This window comes from Mauremys mutica, chromosome 12 (assembly GCF_020497125.1).
Source record: "Mauremys mutica isolate MM-2020 ecotype Southern chromosome 12, ASM2049712v1, whole genome shotgun sequence".
NCBI lineage: Eukaryota > Metazoa > Chordata > Testudines > Geoemydidae > Mauremys > Mauremys mutica.
Genome location: NC_059083.1, coordinates 58,797,089 through 58,817,713, shown reverse-complemented (window position 1 = coordinate 58,817,713; position 20,625 = coordinate 58,797,089). Strand labels below are relative to the sequence as shown.

General features: G+C 48.3%; 1 protein-coding gene across 1 annotated transcript in view; it reads left to right on the top strand.

The window, feature by feature from the left end:
* The window catches only part of SHISA6 (shisa family member 6), a 387,898-nt gene extending 383,654 nt beyond the window's left edge, over window positions 1-4,244 (top strand). The window contains exon 6 of the mRNA XM_044981307.1: window positions 3,497-4,244. Within this exon, the coding sequence (XP_044837242.1) occupies window positions 3,497-4,050 (554 nt within the window). The 3' untranslated portion in view covers window positions 4,051-4,244. The remainder of the gene's footprint in view (window positions 1-3,496) is intronic.
* Window positions 4,245-20,625: the final 16,381 nt, after the last annotated feature.

Below are 20,625 nucleotides of genomic sequence, written 5' to 3'. Positions count from 1 at the left end.
ATATGGCAGGAACCCTTTGTCTCAAAGCTTGGCTCCTGTGCCAGTCAGTGGAAAAACACTGGTATTCCAAGATGGAGTCCAGTACCAGGTGGTCTGATTACATGTCCCTGTAGTGCCACAGCAACCATGAGTCAGAGACTGTTTGTAGGGTCCTCAGGTTGCTCCCTCCCACCCCGCCTTCCCGGTGGGAGATAAACTTCTTCTAAGGCCTATTGTTTTCTCTAATGGCCATTCCCAGCCAGTCATCTAGACTGAGTGCATTCTGCCTAATGGGCATTCCCCATGTGTAAACACATTTGTCATAAAGATATATAGTCAATATTCCTAACTTCAGATACAAAAATGATACATGCATACAAATAGGATAATCTTATTCAGTAAATCATAACCTTTTCAATGATATCTTCCATGACCTATCTTGCATAAAATACATCAGAATTATGTCATAATCATATGATATCACTGTGATGAATATGGGGTGCAGTGTCACAAGCTGAACTCCACTAAAACACACTTGCAATGGTTGGTTTTTTCAAATAATAGTTTAGTGGGAGAGACACAAAATGTCTCCCAAAGTACTATCTAAAACGAAATCCTGCAAATACAGAACAAGATAATAGAGACAGAAATGTAGGTGTAACCCAGATCCTATCCAAGTGGTGCTCTGTCCCCATCTAGTGGCTGGGCCACATATAAAGGGGGATGAGGTTACAGCGGTCTTGGGCCCCGTAGCTCAGGTAATAGTGGCTCATGCTTGAAGGTTCAGAGGCCCTAGATTCAATCCCTGCAGCTGACAACACACCCAGGAGCATGGTGCAATATAGGCAAACTAGAAATCAGAGGCTTCCCCACCCATGGTACTGAGAATGTGGGTTAGGACAGAGTGGAAGCCAAGCCAGTGTTAGTGATAACTCAGTGACATTCACCCCTGCACAGAAGACTGGCCCAGACACTGCTTAAGTCTCACATCAGGCCTTTGGCCCATGGTCTCAAGCTGCTGTTGTTTAACTGTTCTTGTGTCTAGTGGGCTTCTGCTGACACTGGCCACAATCAAGCAGCTGGGCCAAGTGGAAGGGCTATATTCTCTAAGGAAATAGTCTGTCTGGTGGGGAGAATCAGCCGAGCTTCTCTGTCAAGCTTCTCCTCCTTTCTTCTATCCCGTAGACATTTCAGGGGCCATACCTTCTGGCATTACTGCAATATTTTTCCAGCTGACTTCATATCTCTTCCACGAGGGCATTTCGGCCTTACATTTTTGTAGTTGTATCAGACAGAGAGGGAGTGTTTGGGTTGTGTTTCTGTGTAATTGCCCCCTTAGGCAGGATAGATTCAAAGGCATCTATGTTGTGCCCCACTTGTCTTGCTCACCTTGAGATTGCTTCGACTGGTCTGTGAGCAGTTTTGCTCTTTCAATCATCTGAACACGAAAAGAGGCTTCCGTGAGATGAAGCTTTTCTTCCCCCACCCCTACTGTTCTCTTTAATATGTTCTCGTTCAGCCTGAGTGAGAATAAGAGGCTGGAGAAACCAGTGTTTTGTATTGTCCTTAACACATTCTCAGGTGTGCGGCCTTCACAAAGCAATTCACTGACAAGCTTATGCTATCCAAGGAAGCTAGGGAAAGGAAAACAGCAAAGGACTGATATTCCTGCACACCCTTCTAAGCCCTTGCTGTCCCATGCAGTTGCAAGAGAGGTTCATTTTGATGAACTTGTCTGTTTTGTATGGACAAAGATTGCACAGGCATTAGCCTCAATGTCTGTGGACACAGCCACCCCCATACACACTTTTGCAGCATACTGAGAGCTAGTGGAGTGCTGCTCTCCATGGCAGAGGTGACTGCATGTCAGGGGTGCTGTATGTGTTTCATTCTGGGGTGAAGACTACTGACAAGTCCTGAGGTGTTGGGAGCCCCCTGGCCTGGTTGTGTTGGGTGTTTCTGGACACGCTGTGAGCAGTCACTGAAAGCCTTGCAGTGAAAGGAATGCAGAGGAGGCAATTTACTGACCCTTAATCCTGGCCATTAAACAGTCCCCCAGCACAATGACAAAAGACTTACATTGAAATCTGCTGTTAGCTTTGAGAGGACACGGTGTGCAATAAGACTAGATGCTCCCTTACATATCATCACAGAGGTGTCAATATTAACATAAGGCCACCATGGCAGTATGCAAGCAGGCCAGTGTTCAAGGGCCAAAGACACTGCACAGCTCTAAACAGGTGGTCATATTTCCCCAGCATTAGGGCAAAGGTAAGATCCAGAAGGTGCCACAGAAACTGCTTCCTTGGAATAATTGTGGGGTTGTTTCTTCAGGCTGTAACCTAGTTTTGGCAGGTTGTTCTACCTGCTCAGGGTCAGGTACTGTGGTGGTACCAATGAGTCAGACAGACATCTCAAGGCCAATGTACCTCCACTGCAAGCCTTATGTGGCTTAAAATCCAACAAAAGGGGGCTGGTGCTGAGTCCCCATTTATGTAACAGAGCATCTAAGACAGCAGAATGACAGGCAGACCAGAGCACTTTTCATGGAACAAACAGCATGGCACAGAGCTGAATGGTTTGCATGTCAGCCTCTGTTTCCCTGAGCTTCTCAGAGACTTTGGGATGGACCTCATATTTCTGCACTGATATCCAGTGCCCTTAGGAAACTAAACACCAAACAGAAAATACAGTGTCTCACAGGAGCACCCCACACCCCTCAGAGCGAGGTTGCAGCTGAATTTACACAAAAAAAAAAGTTTTTTGAAAAAATACAGTGAGAGCGACTCTGGTTGAAACCAGCATCCATGAGATATTCATGGCCAGTCACTGACAAACAACAAAATCACTTTAATATAATATAATATAAAAAAGTCAGAATGATACTGTTGAAAGGAAACATTTTGACTGTCAAAATGAAATGTTTCTATAAGGGTGCTTCAGTGTGTCTGAAACAATTTTTTTGTTATTTTTGTTTCATGCTAAATTTGGAAATTTCAGCTTTTTTGTTCCAATTTGGGACAAAAGGAAATTTCTAAATGTCCAAATTTCCTACAGACTGGAAATTTTGTTTTTCAACCATGTCAAATTCTCAGTGACCTGGTAATACTACAAATCAGTACATGGGGTTCATTGTGTAACATGTTACAATTGCAATATAGCACACAGTCACTCATGTACAAACTGATGTCCCCACTGTACCTGTACGGCTGTGTGTGCATACACATGATGTACATTGTGTCCATGTGTAATACATACATATTCACACAGTGCAAATAGACCTTTGAGTTCCATGATTGATAGTACAGTGCTATCGCTGTCTATGGCAATACTTAAATCTCTGAAGATTAAGGTGAAAGGCCTGATGGATCTCTGTTTGTGCTGTCTCAGACATTATCCAGCACACCAAGAGGCCTTGTTCCAGAGCGCTGTTCTCTGCACACCATCCCTGCTCTCCCTCCTGTGACCACACCCTCGGCTGCTCCTAACACTGTTTCCCTTTCTTTTCCCCTCCCAGCTGACAAAGAAGCTGATGAATATTACATGAAGAGGAGACACCTTCCTGATCTGGCAGCACGAGGGACCCTCCCTCTCAATGTCATCCAAATGTCTCAGAAACAGACCAACCACAGAGAACGGCCCCGCCGACCCATACGGGCTATGTCCCAGGACAGGGTGCTGTCCCCTGAGAGGGTCATGCCCGAGGAGTTCAGCATGTCTTATGAACGGATCCTCTCTGATGAACAGCTTCTGTCCGCAGAGCGCCTCCATTCCCAAGACCCCCTGCTCTCCCCAGAGCGCACAGGTTTCGCAGACCAGTCCATGTCACGCGCATTGTCACACACAGACGTCTTTGTTTCTACGCCTGTCTTGGATCGCTACAGGATGACAAAGATGCACTCCCATCCCAGTGCCTCAAATAACTTGTACAATACCTTATGTATGAACCAAACTTCCGCCAAGCGCCAAGCATTCGCCTCCCGACGGCACAATACAGTGGAACAACTGCATTATATCCCAGGACACCACCACCATTACCGCACAGCGAGCAAAACAGAGGTGACTGTTTGATATGACACTGTGCATTGTAGATAATCAGTAAGGACTGGTGTGACCCCAGCACCCCAAACTGCAGTGGCCTTACAGGCCAAGATAACCTCTAACTGAGTGTCTGAAAAGACTTTTCCGACAGTCATATCTGCATTGTTTTTAAAACCATTCTCATGTTGTTGACATAAGAAGAAAAAATGGGCAATTGGAGAGAATCCCCGACATGCGCCAGTTTCTGTCAAAGAAAGCCATAGCAGTAGGTGGCACCTTCCAAGGGCTTATCTGCTGTAACTCATTCGGTTTTATGAATTTAGAACTTTTAAACTTCAATTGCTCCAAGTCTCACAGAGCCCATGGTAGGTTTGAAGCATCCTAGCCTGGCACGGTGGGGCCCTGTCACCATCTCTCACACCAGCCCTTTTGACCAGTACTGAATTTTTCAGTGACTACTTCTATTGCTCTTAGCTGCTAATAGTCACAGGCAAGCGTTAGATGCTAGGATGTCCCCCAGTTAGCTGTTGTTCTTCCTGATTTAAAAGTCAAAGCTTACTAGGGGACTGTCAGCTCTAGTGACACAATTAGCCTAGCTGATAAATGAAGTGTTGTTTATATTAAATATACTCATAAAACAGAAATATAATAGTGCCTACAAATTGCCTGCTCTCTCAGTGTAGGAAGTAGTGGGGTTGACGTGTCAATAAGCACAATTATGCTGAAATGCTCGTTAGGCCCTTTCTGCACTCATCCTAATTTCTGCAGTCTGTAAATAGAAAACAGGGGTGGGATTTCATTGGTTCAGCTTCTTGCCGACATGATGCCGGAGGCACCAAAACTCACCATCATTTCATTGCTAAAAAGCACTTTGGGTAAAACACTGGCTCTATTGAAATAGTAAAACTCCCATTGACTTCAGTGGAGCCACGATTTCACCATCCTATTAACATCTCATCCCAGTCCAATTCCTCAGCTCTGTTTCTGAGCCTAATTATTCCTCTCAGTGACAACTGAGGACTCACCATTTCAGAGGAATGGCAAACTCTCTGCTAAATCTGTTTGAACAGAGACAGACAGAAAAGTTTGTCTATTAACCCAAATCTAGATGGATATTTTCCAATCATCATCTGAGCAGACAGTTACATTTCATGTGCATAAATTATATATCCAACATAATTATACTAAATGGGCATGTTGTATATCTGATGTATAATACTAATTAGATACAGAGTATTTGTAAATTCTTTCAAAAATAGACTCATGGGTCCAAAATTTGTGAAGTGTTTTGTATCTCGGTCTGTATTTACATTCTGTAGAACTAATTCAAACTAGGACATACCTCTGTGCACTGGGAAGAATCTCAGAGCTTTCAAAAGGCAGGTCAGCATCCCAGACCAAGTGATGGCGTCTGTGACCATGTTAACGACCCTTCAACAGTTGCTCAATATGGCACACATTCAGTTCCCATCACATGAGCACATGTTTTCCCAACTGGCAGAACGGAGCCCTCTGCCTGGATAAGATAATGAATGACTTCAGATTTTAAATACACATCTTAATAATTACTAATTTAACTAGCCCATCTCTCTGCCTCTCCCCCACATACTCAGTAACTGCTCCTCCCTCTTATACCATACAAATGCCCCCCGCCATATCCCATAAATGGCCCCTCCTCTCTTACCTTGTAACTAGCTGTCTTTGCCCCTCCCCCACACTCCCCTTAAATGACCCTTCTCTGCCCCTCCCCCACAGACTCTGTAACTGGTCCCTCTCCTATTCACTTTAATTAGCCCCACATACCCAGTAACTGCTGCTCCTCCTCATAATCCTCATACCTCATAAATGCCCCTTCCCCCTCATATCCCATAAATGGCCCCTCCCACTTATATACTATAACTAGCTGTCTTTGCCCCTCCCCCACACTCTCCTTAAATGGCCCCCCTCCTACTCACTTTAACTAGCCCATTTCTCTGCCCCTCTCCCACTCCCCTTAGCAAGCCCCTCTGTCTCCCCCCCCCCACTTATCTCACCCCTCCTAACGCTGCTTTGACTCCCACCCTGCGGAGCAGGCGTGTGGTGTGAGATGATCCCTGGCTCTGTCTGGGCTCCGGGCCCAGGCTAATTCTGAGGCACTCTGGGTCCCGTGGTGCCGGGCTGGCAGTGGGAAGGTGTTCTCCTGGGGTAGGCTGTTAAAGGCAGACCCTAGTGACGAACCTGTTCCCATTTGATACTCATCATGCTGCAATGCTCAAGGGCCCCATTCTGGGCTGTGCTTGACCCAGTCTCTAGGTCCCAGGGCTCAGTACGTTGGGAAAGGAGTCAAGCTATTAGGAGTACAGGGCTTTGTTTGACAGAAACTGTGCTGGGATGGAACAAACGAGGGTCACCCTGGTCTAGGTGCCTGTATTATGTTCCCTCAGGGCTAAAACTTCTCTGGGTCATGTGATCAGAATGAATCCTCTCCCTGCTTGTATAGCGTTCTGCCATGCCCCCCGCAGGGGACAGAGGAACAGCCTCTCTGAGCAGCTCCTGGCTCCTTTTGCTCCACTGATGCTCCCCTCCCACCTCCTCAGCCCAGTCCCAACCCTTCAGATGTGGACGCTTCTCAGAAACAGCCACGCCCCTGAGCCTTCACCCAGATTCCCCATGTCTTGAGGGCTGGGGCTAATTCTGAACAGAATAGAGCTGTTTGCAGCTGCCGCTACCTTTGATAGGGAGATGCTGATCGCAGAGTCTGTGGAGCTCTGTGTTATGGACCAGGATGTAGGTGGTCTGGCCTAGTGGTCAGAGCAGGAGTCAGGACTAGTGGGTGGAGCAGGTATCCAGGTTGGGGAAATGAGATGAGAGTCAGCACCAGAGTAAACGGCCAGTTACCAGAGCCAGGGGTTGAAGCTGAGGGTCCAAACCAAGGTCAGATTCCAAATGCCAGAGCCAAGGGTCAAGCCAGTCAGAAGTCAGAGGCCAGGGAAGGAGCCAATACTGTTAACTGATGATAGAAGGTGAGGCACAAGGGTAGGAACTGGAGGAGAGGCAAGGATCAAGCACAGAGCAGGACCATGGTGGGAATGGGAGCGAAGGCGGCCATGAGGCAGGAACGGAGCAAGAATAGGGTTGGGTGCAGGAGGCAGGCACAAGTTAGGGCCAATGCAGCCACAACAGGAAATCGCCTTGCTGCTCAGACAAACTTCCTGTTCCTCCTCCTGCCTTAAATAGCATGGTTGGACCAATCAGTGGAGTTGGGCAATCCACCAATCAGGGTGCCCATGGTGGTGCCTTGGCTGAGGCTATATAGTCCTACTAGCTTCTTGGCCCACCAGGTTTTGGCAGACATTGGGTAGAAGCCAGGATACAGCAGCTGTCTGGGAAATCCCAGGACTTCCTTCAAGACCCAGGACATCACACCCTGATTCCCTTCTCACTCCAGTGTAAACCAGGAGCCATTCCACTGTGAACAGAGTGTGAGAAGAGATACAGGCCCGGTTTCCAGCAGTCCCGGGGGAAGAGCAGGGCTCAGTGTGGGATGCTCAGGCACAGGGTTAGGACACTCATTTCTCTTCTTCTATGGCCAAGCACAGCTCTCTGGATGGCTCTTTTCCCACAAACTCCATTCTTTGCTTCCACTTTCAGTCCATGAGTTAAGGAGCTACTGGAGTAGGTGTAGCTACCAAACCTCTTCTCCTAAGTACTCTGCCCAGATGCTGTGTTGTGCTCCAGGCCATTTGATTGCAGAGCTTCACCTGTCCTGTTTCACAAAGGTTGCAGGCCCTCTGCCAGCCTGTCCTACTTGGGCAATAATCTTCCAAAGAAATTCTGGCCCCTCTCTCCCTGTCTCTTTCACCCATGCAGCTGGGTGAAGTTGATGTATCCCATAGGAGCAATCAACAGATCCTTCAATGCACACCCTCTTCAGGGAAGCAGTCGCCATCAAAGCGAGGTTTGGCAGTTTCTCTTGAGAATGCTTCTTGCACTGGATACTGCATATCTCTTCTGGACACCGCTCTGTTGTGTGACTTGCCTTGTGTGGTATGATAGGCAGGGAACTGGCACAGCAATGTTCAGCACAAGCCATTGTGTTTGATTGGATTGAGTTCCTCCTTGTTCCTCTTTCTGAGGGCTTGTCACTCAGAGGATGCATGGTCTGGGGCTGGGAATCACGATGATGCTGGAGGACTAGTCCCAGCTTTGCCAATGACTGTCAGTGCGACCTCCCCATGCTTTGTTCAGCTCCCCTTTAGCCAAAGGAGAATAATAATATGGGGGTGTGGTGGGGTTAATTCAGTAATGTCTATAAAGTGCGTTGAGAGCTGCCGAGTACACCACAGAAGAGCAAAGTATTATAATTAGTACTAGCATTGTTATTTGTTGGTTGGAAGGCCCTGTGCTAAATTACTGTGTCTGGACTGCCAAGAGTCCACATATGGTCACCCTATTCAGAGGGAGAGTGCGCTGGTTGGGGCAGCTTCACAGAATAACCCGCTGGTTTACGTCTCTCCTGTAACCTGTCCATTGTCTCTCTAGCCAGCTGCAGTCCCCATGGCAGTTCTCACACATCCTTCAACTTTCTTGCTTCATGCTGCCCAGGTCTGAGCCACCTTATGACCCTCTCCTCAGGAGAAAAGCACCACACAGTCCAGATTCCTCAGTACAGTAGATCTGGCTTATGATGAATCTTTTCTGTCCTAGCCGTGGGTGGCCATAAGCATCTGCAGAGTGCCAAGTTCCCAAAATGCATGTGGGGAGGAGAGAAGGGGGAGGTCCAACACAGTATGCCCCGGGTTTATAGCATTTCCTACACGCTGATATTGACTTTGCATGTCCCAGGCAGTGTTCTACAACAGTGGGTTCATAGGGGAACCCCGGAATTCAAACTGACCTTGGAGCAATCTTATCCCCTGAGATCTATAGACACAGTCTTTGAAATATGGAAACTATTTTTAATGAACCACATATCACATAAAAACTTCATCAGAGCTGATGGAAATGTTATCAAATCTATTTTAAAGGCACCAAATTGTGTTTTAATGAAAAATGACAATATTTTCCAATATTTTAATGTTCCTTTTTTAAACGACACTCTGATTCAGGGATGTGGAGAAGCGTGAGGTGGGAAATGGTTACTGAGATACAAGATGTCCTTTCCTTGCCCAGAGTTAATTTCTGCTTACTGCACTGCTTTCCTGACCACATGCAATGAGAGGCCCATGAAGCTGGGCTTCGCAGCTGCAGATACATGATATTATATCAAACCAATCCACATCCGAAATGTGCAACATGATGGGATTTGGGTGCTGACTCTATACAAGCAGAATCATCCCAGGGAAAAGGGGGAGAGTTCCCAGCAGTTGGGAAAAGTCCTTCATAACAAACAAAGCTTCATGAAACAGGGTAACATTTAACTGTAATGGAAGTATATGTTCTAATTTTGACTGATTAGCCATTTTCAGTTTATGTAGCAGAGGACTAGCTCATCTTAGCTTTAGTTTCAGATTTATTCTATAGAGCTGGAAGGAGGAACTACACTGAAAGCTGGTGAATACATGTAGATTTCATGTGCTGGGGAGGTAAAACTATGGGAAAGTTTTGAAAAGTTGGATTAAATATTTTCATTAAAAAAAGTGTTGTTAGCAATAATTGTGTCCGGCTGTTTCTTAGAAAATAGCGACTTGTATGTTGTATGTTCACAAGCTGATCATAAAGGTGTAATTAGAAGGCTGTCTTTAGCTGGTTTAGGCTTACAACTGAGATATCCTTGTTAGTTCTAAATCTGACTGGCTAAAAAAACAAAAAATTAAAAAAAAAAATCTACATTTGACCCGCTGAAAGCCCGTAGGCTAGAACGGAGATGGATTATTCTGTTCCAATATATTTATGTAAATCTGAAAGTGATCTACTATCTCAATAGTTAGAGAAATGACATTTTGTGTCTCTTTTGTGCTCTTATGCGTAAAAATTCTCACGGTTGGTGCCATTCACGACAGCAGTGAAATGTGAGAGCCACGACATTCTGAAGTTCTGCCCATGTGCTTTGTAATAGCTTCTTACAACCTTCATTCCGTAAATCGGTTAGAAATTTTGTAGCAAGAATTTCTTGGCTCCAAGAAAGACATTTCTTACTGTAATATTTTTAGTTTGGGGGACAATATTTCCTAAGAGGGATTAGGTGGACATTTTTGTGCTTTAGCCCAATTTATGGATTCCGTGTTTATTATACAGTAGTCCTGATGAGAAAGTACATTTGTATCTGTAACTTTGCACAGACTCTTGGTTAACCATTAAATAAGCTTCAAAATGAGCAGTATTTGACTGTTTTTCTCTGTATTATTCTTGTTGTTATACTTACCAGTAAAAGCACATTCTATATGTACTGTAAACAAAAATATTATCAGTTTAGTAAAATTTAGAGTCTTAAGGATTTTTCCACTTTTGTCAGTAACAAATATTTATGGATTCCAAAATAAAGCAATTTAAACATATCAATTGTTTCCTTTTTTATATTGGGGGGGGACATCAAAGGCCATTCTGTTGGCAGCTTTTGCAACTTTTGTAAGCGCGAGTTTGAAAGGTGCATATCTCTATTTCCGTCCGTGTGCTTAAATAGCAACTATTAAAATGAATACTATGAGGTGTGGAGAGTCTTTATTTTTTATGTATTTATTTATTGCTTTTCATCATCATGCTAGGAAATAGAAAGGAGGTAGGAAATCATGCCATTTGCTATAGAAGTTCTGTCCTAGATTATGGTAAATCATTTACCATTTATAAGACTATTTTTTAAATTTGTCCTATTTGATTTAGTATTAGAAAAGGGTGCTCTACTTTGCATTCAGAGTTTTACCTCTGCCCATTCACCACAACACTCTAGTACAGGGGTGGCCACCCTATGACTCCAGAGCCACATGCAGCTCTTCAGAAGATAAAATATGGCTCTTTGCATAGGCGCCAACTCTGGGACTGGAGCTACAGGCACCAACTTTCCAATGTGCTACAGGGTGCTTACTGCTCAACCCCTGCCTCTGCCCCAGGCCCCGCACCACTCCTTCCCCCAAGGCCCCCGCCCCTTCCCCTGAGTCTGCCATGCCCTTGCTCTCCCCTCACCCCCCGAGTCTCCTGCACACCACAAAACAGATGATCAAGGCAGACGGGAGGCGCAGGGATGGAGGGTTAGGTGCTGATCAGCGGTGCTGCTGGCGGGTGGGAGACACTGGGGGCAAGGGGGAGCTGACGGGGCTGCTGACACGTTACGGTGGCTCTTTGCCAATGCACATTGCTAAATTTTGGCTCCTTCTCAGGCTCAGGTTGGCCATCTCTGCTCTAGTACACTGCAAGTGAACTGTGTGACAAAGCTCCAAGCCTGTATTGGTGGGTCCTGTGCTTCTGGGCAGATTCAGTGGCCTCAGAAGCTTGCTAAGGCCTTCAGTGTGACCTCCCTTTCCCAGTGTAGTGGCAAGGGTCACAGCCGATCGAGCTACTTTCATCACAGGCCATTATGGGAGGTGGAAAGGGGGAATACCCCACAGTCTCTGTTGCTCCCTTGAGCTAGTAGGTGCAGTTCGGCCTCCTGCCTGGACCAAGGCCTGCTTCCCCTCTCAAGGGGATCTCTGTAGAGCAGAGAGGGCATGGGGGGGGACACCCTGACCCACCCTCTGCTCCAGGTTCCAGCCCAGGGACCCTAATGGTGGCAGCTGGTGGTGGCTTCCCCTTCACCACTGGAGATGCTTTGATTCCCTGGGCCACTTCCCCGTGGTCCCCTTTTCCTTGCTTCACCCTTACCTCAGGCTTCAGCAACACTTCCTCTCCTCTAGCTCCTTTCACTGAGGCTTTCCTGAGGGAACTAGAAGGAGAGCTTTTAAGCAGTATGAGTGAGACCTTGATTGGTTCCAGCGGTCTTCATTACCCTAATGGCCTTAACTGGTTAATTGGCATCAGGTGTCTCAATTGGCCTGGAGCAGCCCCTGTTTGGCTATCCAGGGAACAGGGACCTGCTCATCCTGAGGCTGATACCCCTGCCTTCCCCCACATTCTTATCTCCTTCTGGTCTGAGTCCATCACAACTGTTACAGAAATTCTACACCTCTTGTGTTCTTCACTAGGTTATTAGTAGAACTTTGCATATAACATGTGCGCGCACACACAAAATTCCACAAATATTCATTCGTGGTTTTAGTCAAATTTGCTTTGGCAGCCTTTGTGACATGTTTGTAGCCATCTCTGCAAATAGAATGTTCACTGAAACAGAAAATCTTAAGTGAATATTAGAGAAAAGCCATGGAAACAAATTTTTAATTCATAAGGGCTTGTCTACATGAAAATTTAGTTCAAGGCAAGCTGGTATATAGATTTATTCTGCACCAACCTGCCATGCACAGAGGCTTGGTCCGCACTAAGAGTTTAGGTCCGTATAAGTACATTATTCACGGACGTCAAAAATCCACCCTTGAGTGACACAATTAACTGACCTAACCCGCAGTGTAGACAGTGATAGGTTGGCAGGAGAATTCTCCCGTTGACCTAGCTGCTGCCTCTCAGGGAAATGGAGTACCTATGCCAGTGGGAGAACCCTTCCCATCAGCACAGGTAGCATCTTCACTGAAGCTACAGCTGCACCACTGCAGCGTTTTAAGTGTAGACAAGCCCTGAGTGTCTATGTGGACCTTGCTGAAGCACCCTAACGGTTCCTTAGTGCACTTGGATCTACCCCACTATCAAATGGGAGTGGATCAAAGAGCACTGAGGAGCTATTAGGGCATGTCAGCAGGATCTGCCTGGACAGTTAGTGCACAGCAGGCTGCTGTGGGGTAGATTTACACCCCAGCCTGCTGCAAACTAAATGTTCATGTAGACACGTGCTCCCATTCACAGCAGGAATCTGAACCAAAGTGTCAGGCTCCTCCGCTCAAGGGCAAGAAACACACAACATGGTCTGTTTGCCCAAGTGAAACTGACTAGCACAGCTTGAATTTGGCTGTAGGAGCCTTGCAGAGAAGTGGTTGGAAGGCTGGTCTGGTGGACAGAGCACTGGCTGGGGATACAAGAGACAGGGCGGGAGGTAAAATTTTCAAAAGTGTCTAAGGCCTGTTGTCTACATCAGGTGTCTACACTACATGGTTAGGTTGGCGTATGCTGCCTTACATTGAGCTAGCTGTGGAAGTGTGATCACTTAAATTTGGCTCCCGCTGACCAGGGGCGGCTCTAGAAAATAGGCTGCCCCAAGCAGCCGTGCGCAGCGCCGCCCCTTCCCCGGTCCCGCGGCCGGTCCCCTCTTCGCGCGGCTCCGGCTGAGCTCCCGCAGGCATGCCTGCGGGAGCTCAACTGGAGCCACGGGAAGAGGGGACCCGCCGCAGTCATGCCTGCGGCAGGTCCGCTCGTCCCGGGCTCCGGTGGACCTCCCGCAGGCATGCCTGCGGCAGGTCCACCGGAGCCAAATGCCGCCCCCCAGGGAAAGGGCCGCCCCACGCGCCTGCTTGGCGCGCTGGGGTCTAGAGCCAGCCCTGCCGCTGACATAAGTGCCTCTCTATGCTGATTTAGTAACACACCTCCCTGAGTGGTGTATGTAATTAGGTCGACACGGTGTCAGTGCAGACACTGCATTGCTTACGTTGACTGTTCCTGGCTTTCAGTAACCATCCCACAATGCCCCACACTGACAGTACAATCAATACAAGCGCTCCTGGTGAGGACGTGCACTGCTGACACAAGGAGCCAACTGTGCGCCCACACAAGTGATGTAATAACTACAGTGGCTAATGTAAATTAGGGTGACATAACTTTAGTGTGGACGTGGCCTGAGTGACTTGGAAGCCTTAGTCCCACTGACTTTCACTTTTGAAAATGGGACATAGGCATGTGACAGGTTCGGTCACAGAGACTCCCCTCCAGACCGTCACTCGATGAGCTGGGATACCACTGAGAACGCCCCTCCTGCCAGAACAGGTGCCCCTCCACTCCTGTCTTGCTGAGTTAGACACTCCAGTCAACTCCAGCACAGACCCAGAGGTTGGGCCACACCTCTCTGCAGTTCACTGAAACTGATATTTACTCAGCCCAGGGGCTTCTCAGTTAACAGGGACTTTCCCAGTGCCCAGTGTTCAGCCTTTCTGGGAGCCTGAACCCCAAATACATCCGTTTACTCTGTATAAAGCTTATACAGGGTAAGTTCATAAATTGTGCACTCTCTATAACACTGATAGAGAGATGTGCACAGCTGTTTGCTTCCCCAGGTGTTAATCACTTACTCTGGGTATATTAATAAACAAAAGTGATTTTATTAAGTGTAAAAAGTAGGATTTAAGTGGCTTCAAGTAATAACAGACAGAACAAAGTAAGTCACCAAGCAAAATAAAGCAAAAACACACAAGTCTAAGCTTAATAAATTAAGAAACTTATTACAGATAAAATTTCACCCTCAGAGATGTTCCAATAAGTTTCTTTCACAGACAAGACTCCTTCCTGATCTGGGCCCAATCCTTTCCCCTGGTACAGTCCTCGTTAGTTCCAGCAGACATCTCAGGTGGTAAACAGGGGTTTTCTCATGACTGGTAATCGCTTTTGTCCTGCTCCACCCTCTTTTATAGCTTTGGCACAAAGTGTGAATCTTTTGACTCTCTAGGTCCCCACCCCTCCTTCTAAATGGAAAAGTACCAGATTTAAGATGGATTCCAGTATCATGTCACTGTAAGACCCCTCCTCTCCATTCCCCATGGGCAGGCCCACAGGTACACAGGAAGGCTTTCAAGTAACTAAGGCCATTTTCAACTGATTGTCCTAGTCAATGGGAGCCATCAAGATTCTAAACCACCATTAATGGCCCACCCTTTGCATAATTACAATAGGACCTCAGAGTTAATACTTCATATTTCTAGTTTCAGATACAAGAATGATACACACATACAAGTAGGAGGAATATATTCAGTAGGTTATAATCTTTGTTATGATACCTGTGATACAGCATGGCCACAGGGCAGCAGGAGAGGGTTAGAAGGGAGCCTTATGCCTTGTAAGGGGAAGAAAGTTTGCTATAGATTAACTAGAGCACCTGAAGCCAATTAGAGCACCTGAAGCCAATTAGAGCACCTGCAGTCAGTCACATGATAAACCCCCCCTGCTTCAATCAGACAGTGTGGGAGTTGGAGCAGAGAACAGCTTGAAGGAGTTGGAGCAGAGAGGACTGGTGTTGGAGCAGAGAACAGTTTGAAGGGAAGCAGAGGAAAGTTTGGAGAAGTGCTGCAGTGGGCTAAGAAGTCCAAGACCCTAGCTAAAGGGGCACCTGGCTTGTGCAGAGGGAGGGCAGGAAGCCCCCACAAGCTGAAGGGCAGGAGAGGGAAGTAGCCCAGGGGAAGGAACCGTCAGTTCAAGTGGTTCACCGCTATCCTCAGGACCCCTGGGCTGGGACCTGGAGTAGAGGGCGGGCCCAGGTCCCTCCCTCTCCACTCCCCTCCTCTAGGACACTAGTGGGGCAGTTAATATTTGAATTCAGGGGCAAGAAATGGTGCCCTGAACCCCACCCCCCCAAAGAAGAGAAAGTGCGAGACCATCATAATAGTGCTGGCAATTTGCCACATACCTTACAAGAGACCTTTTGCATAAAGCATATTCCATTTACATCATATTCACACTCATAAGCATATTTCCATAAAACATATGGAGTGCAACGTCACAGGCACCTAAGTCATTTTGGCACACTGGAAAGTGTTACCCCTGGATCTGTCCCTGGCTCAGCTGCAAGCTCCCTGTGAGAGCTGTGGCAAGCCATGTAATCTACCCTTTGCCTCTGTGCCCATCTGTACCAGGGGCTTTGTACCAGCTCTGCCATATCTCACAGGGTATTGTGGGGAGAAATAAAGCAGTGATTGTGAGAAGCTCAGGAGCTGTCCTGGTGAAGGCCAGGGGAGCAGATAGAAGCATCTACGCACCAGGAACTAGTCAGTGATTAAATGGGAGGAAATCATATGTTGCTCATGGAGAATTTACTGAAAGGAAAATCATTCACTCAGCCCATTATTATTAGAGCTACAGCATTAGGGCCAGATTTTTAAAGAGCTTTATTTTGAAATCAGTGTAAGTGAAGTGCCTGCTCAGGAGCTCTTGACACTCCCACAAGGCATCTATCTGTATCTTTAGGTGCCTAAATCCCTTTGTAAATCTGGCCCTTACTCCTGACCTTATCATAGATGACAGGTCAGGTCAGACATTCTGCATCAGGCAGGCTGCATCCTGCTGGTCACCATGTTATCTGGCGCTCCCCCAGCATGCAGCACGTGAAGCAGCAAAAAGCCTGATTTCCTGCAGGTGGGCAATGCAACAGACACAATTAATTAACAGACTTCCATGATTATCCTATTGTTCAACATTCCACACTGTTAACAGCCAGTGCCAGACTCAACAGCTTCCTCCCCCTTTGCTAGACATGTAAAAAACCAAATTGGGAATAAATAAGCATGTCCTGCAAGCTTGTGCATTTGCAAATGGAAGCAATTTGCCGCATGTCGCCGGTCAACGTCCCAGCGGCAGACATAGGGTGTGTGCATGTGTAGAGGTCGGGGAAAAAATCACATTTTTCTCGAAAATACAGAAGATTTTGTGGTTTCACTGGGAGTTCCTGCTCATCCTGGGAGAGCAAAAGCCCGTCACTAGAGCTGAGAATGCCTCCCAACCCCGCAGGGGGGGCTGGGATGACACCGAGCCCCTCTCGCCCAGCTAGTGGCGCTGCACCATAAGGCTGGGTCTATGACAGGAATGGGGCTGGGTCACAAACAGATCCCCTCCCTCCAAGAACTGTTCTTTGGTTGCTGATGCGGACAGGGGCCTAGATTCACAAGGGCACTTGGGCACCGTGATGCTCAGCATCATATCACCTAACTTAGGAACCTGGAATATCACAGGAACAATACTGCAATTCACCAAGCCTGAGTTAGGCACCTAGGCTCCTATACAACAAATGGGGAGAGACGGGGGCTGCAGACTTGGATCCACAAAAGCCAACGCGCTAGGCAGAGAGCCGCCTAAGCTAGCCAATGGGAGATGCTGACTGGGGTGGGGGTGCTAGTTACCAACAACCAGGAACCCTGTCCTGGGAAGTCAGGTGGCTTATGTGTTTCTTGTGCGAATGGGCCAGGCTGGCACCTTACAGCCAGGGGAGGGAGAGGTGCCCATCTTAGCACCCACCAGGCAGAAAAGGGATTTGAACAGGGGTCACCCCTCTCACATGGGAGTTCTCTACCCATGGAGCTATAGGATAGCAGGATGTGGGGCTCCCTCTGTCTGTCCTGGTGAAGCTATTGCCCTGTGTACCAATAATTAAAGAGTCATTGGAGCAGGGAGACTAAATCCTGGGCTCCCAAGAAGGGACCAGGGACGGATTAAGGCAGGGGCTTTAGGAGCTGCATCCCAGGGCCCCGGCTCTGCTGCCCCTGGCAGGGGAGGGGGTGGCTCCGCGCACTGCCCCCGCCCCCAGGACCCTCCCCGCAGCTCCCATTAGCTGGAAACTGGCCAGTGGGAGCTACAGGGGTGGCACTTGTGGGCACAGGCTGCACACAGAGGCCCAGGACCCCTCCCCCCAGGGGCTACAGAGACGTGCTAGCAGCCAGCCGCTTCCGGGAGCAGTGTGGGGCCACGGCAGGCAGGCAGCTTGCCTGAGCCCTGCTGCGCCACCAGCCCAGGAGCTGCCTGTGATAAGCACCTCCCTACTGGAGCCTGCATCTCACACCCCCTCCTCCATCCCAACCCCCTGCCCCAGATCAGAATCCCCCTCCTGCACTCACAATCCCTCCCAGACCCTGCACCCCAATCCGCTGCCCCAGCCCCGTCCTGCACCAAAATCCCTCCCAGGAAAAAGACTTGTATAGAGGGGTCCCACAAAATCTAATAGCCCTGGGTCCATAGAAGAGTTAATCTGGCCCTGGCCCTGAGGTTGGGACTCACACTCCTCCACCACTGCTGGGAGAATCACAGTAAGGTTTAACCAAGTCTACCCTGTCATTTCCCTTCCCTCTCCCCAGTCAAGTTTCCTGTTTAAAACCCTCTGGTCACTGTGCTTGCAACTGGGGAATAAACTGCCTGTCAATGGCACCAGAGTGATATACATGTTTGTAGGTTACGCGGTTACCCAGGCAGGGCTCAAACAAACCTAAGTGTTAGAAGAAATCCTAGGAAGTGAGATCCTGGCCCTGGATGGTGTGCAGAAAGGCTGCAGGGGCACTGCAGTATTGGTCTCACCAAGGCCAAATCCCTCCTCCTCCTGCCTGCTCCCGTTTCTGAACCCAAGGATCACATGAGCCCTTTTTGCCCCAGTTTCGCACAGGGAGCTCATTCGTGGTGATTGTCCTCTGTGACCCCTGAAGCCTTTCCAGAGGCCCTGGTTCCCAGGATCTCACTCAGGCCATGGAGAGGTCAGCTGCAGAGCCGTCCTGTGGCTCTCAGCCATCACTTTGTTGATTCTTACCTGGAGAAATGGATTTGTGTGAGAAATCGATTGGGGCTGCTGGCCCATGCTCATTAGCCTTAAAAATGGCTACGTCCAGTGAAACCCAGGATGTTGTAAGCAATTTCCCTCCCCCCTTTATTTGACATTATGAGGGCCAGTGTCCTGCACTTTCGTATTTGCCAGTCATGCTCCCTGCACACGCAGAGCTCACACCCTGACTCCAGTCACCTGTTCCCCTCACACAGACAACTGATGGCAGATGATGGCCAAGCCAGGAGAACAGCACACTGGAGTCCAGATCCTCTGTGCACATCCCACAGTGGAATTTTACCCAGTGAGTTAATTCTCCATGTCTGTACACTGGGAGAAATCCTGAAGTCTGTATTCAGGCAAACAGGCAGCCACTGGGGTGAGAGGACGTTTATGCAGTGAAGGTGGGTAAGGACTTCAGGATTTAGACCTGGCTGTGCATCCCTGGGGATGGAGAAGGGTCCCACCACAACAGTCTTTCCCACACTGCTCTCCCCATGGCCAGCCGGTGACGTCTCCATTTGAACCACTCATTGTCAGTCAATGCTACAATTGGAGCAGAGAGAAAGAACCAGTATGGAGAGGTGCAGATTGAAGGCAAAGCATGGTTCACTGCCCAAGTTCTGCTCCAACCCCGACCTCCACACACTCCTGATGAGACTCATGGCTCATCGTGCACCTCCTTGCAATATGACCATCTTTCTCTCTCCTGAGGGCTTTGCACGCAGTGATGTTGGCTGATAGTCATTAGCTCACACACCACAACCTGCTTCTCTGAATCAGACTCCAACCAATGGCCCAGCAAGTCTCAGATGTCAGTGCAGAAGGCCTGTTAACTACGATGATGGAGCAAACAGCATTTGTAGTATTTTTGATGGTTCTGGTAAGTGGTAATGGAAATCACGGCAGGCCCATGGGCACTTTGGTGCCCCCACAGTCTCCATGGGCTATGGAACCTAGCACTGATTCCTTCGATGTGCATGACCTTTCCTGCAGCAGCTCCCCACAGTCTCTAGGAGTGTGACATGACCAGCTCTCCAGGCCAACTGTTCCATGGGCGAGATGCTGATACCTTGGTTCACGCTGGAGTCAGTGCAACTGCTCAAGGACTATGGTACTAGGCAGCGCAAGTAAAGACAGCAAACGCCGGCCCAGAAGAAAAGCCCGCTAAATACTTTACATAGACTTGGGGCAGTGATCACCATCCTGTTTCCTGACAGACTCTCCTCAACGCATTTTCCATGGTGCAAAAAAAACCCACTCAGCCACTGGTGCCAGCATGAGATTGCATTGACATCAGCGTGTCAGCTGCTAGCGGTGTCCTCTCCTTTCTTTGCATCTCTCTTGGGTGCTCTCCCAGTCACGAAACAGAGTCAAACCTGAGCCCCAAATTGTGCTGGGGTCAGGATATTTCTGAGCCCAACTGGGCCATATTGTCTTGGATCTTGGGCTTTGTCTGTGAGGGTTTTACTGCAGTGTTTGCATAGAATGTACACTGCAGGGAGCTGTATGGATCTCTGACCTGGTGCCTCATGGGAGACCAGCCAGGATCTAGCCAGTGACAATTGCCTGTATCTATACACTCAGTACAGTCCCCAGCCCATCCTCATTGTAGGGAGACAAGCTGCTTGTCAAAGAGCTCCTCCAGCTCATTCACTCCACTGGCTGCTTGTCTCATAGCGCCTCCAGCAGCAAGCTCTGGTCTGTGGCTGCGCAGGTGTTGTATGAGGAGTTTGGGCTGAATTAACATGTGAGCTGCCACTCTGGACTGTTTCCCCAGCAAGATGGATGCCCCCCCAGCTTGAAAGGAAACCTGGCTGCGCTGCAGGAAGTGTTCAGTGCAGTGACTGCACCTCAGACAAGCCGCAGCTCTCATTGAGATGGAGGGACTGAGCCTGGAGACGGTCCCACCACTCTCCCGTAGCGCAGTCAGGACTGTGGACTCATCCACCATCACAGCATGCCCTGCCCTCTTCTCCTGTATAATTGTGATGCCTTTTCTCTTTGCATCCTGCCTAAATATGCAGTGATGCCCTCGGGCACCCTCTGATGGAAGAACTCACCCCTGGGGGAAGCCGCTCAGTTCTGTACATGAGTGCAAGCAGGCAAGGCTCTGAGGTCATCTAACAGCACCATTTTGTGTGCTCTGTGGC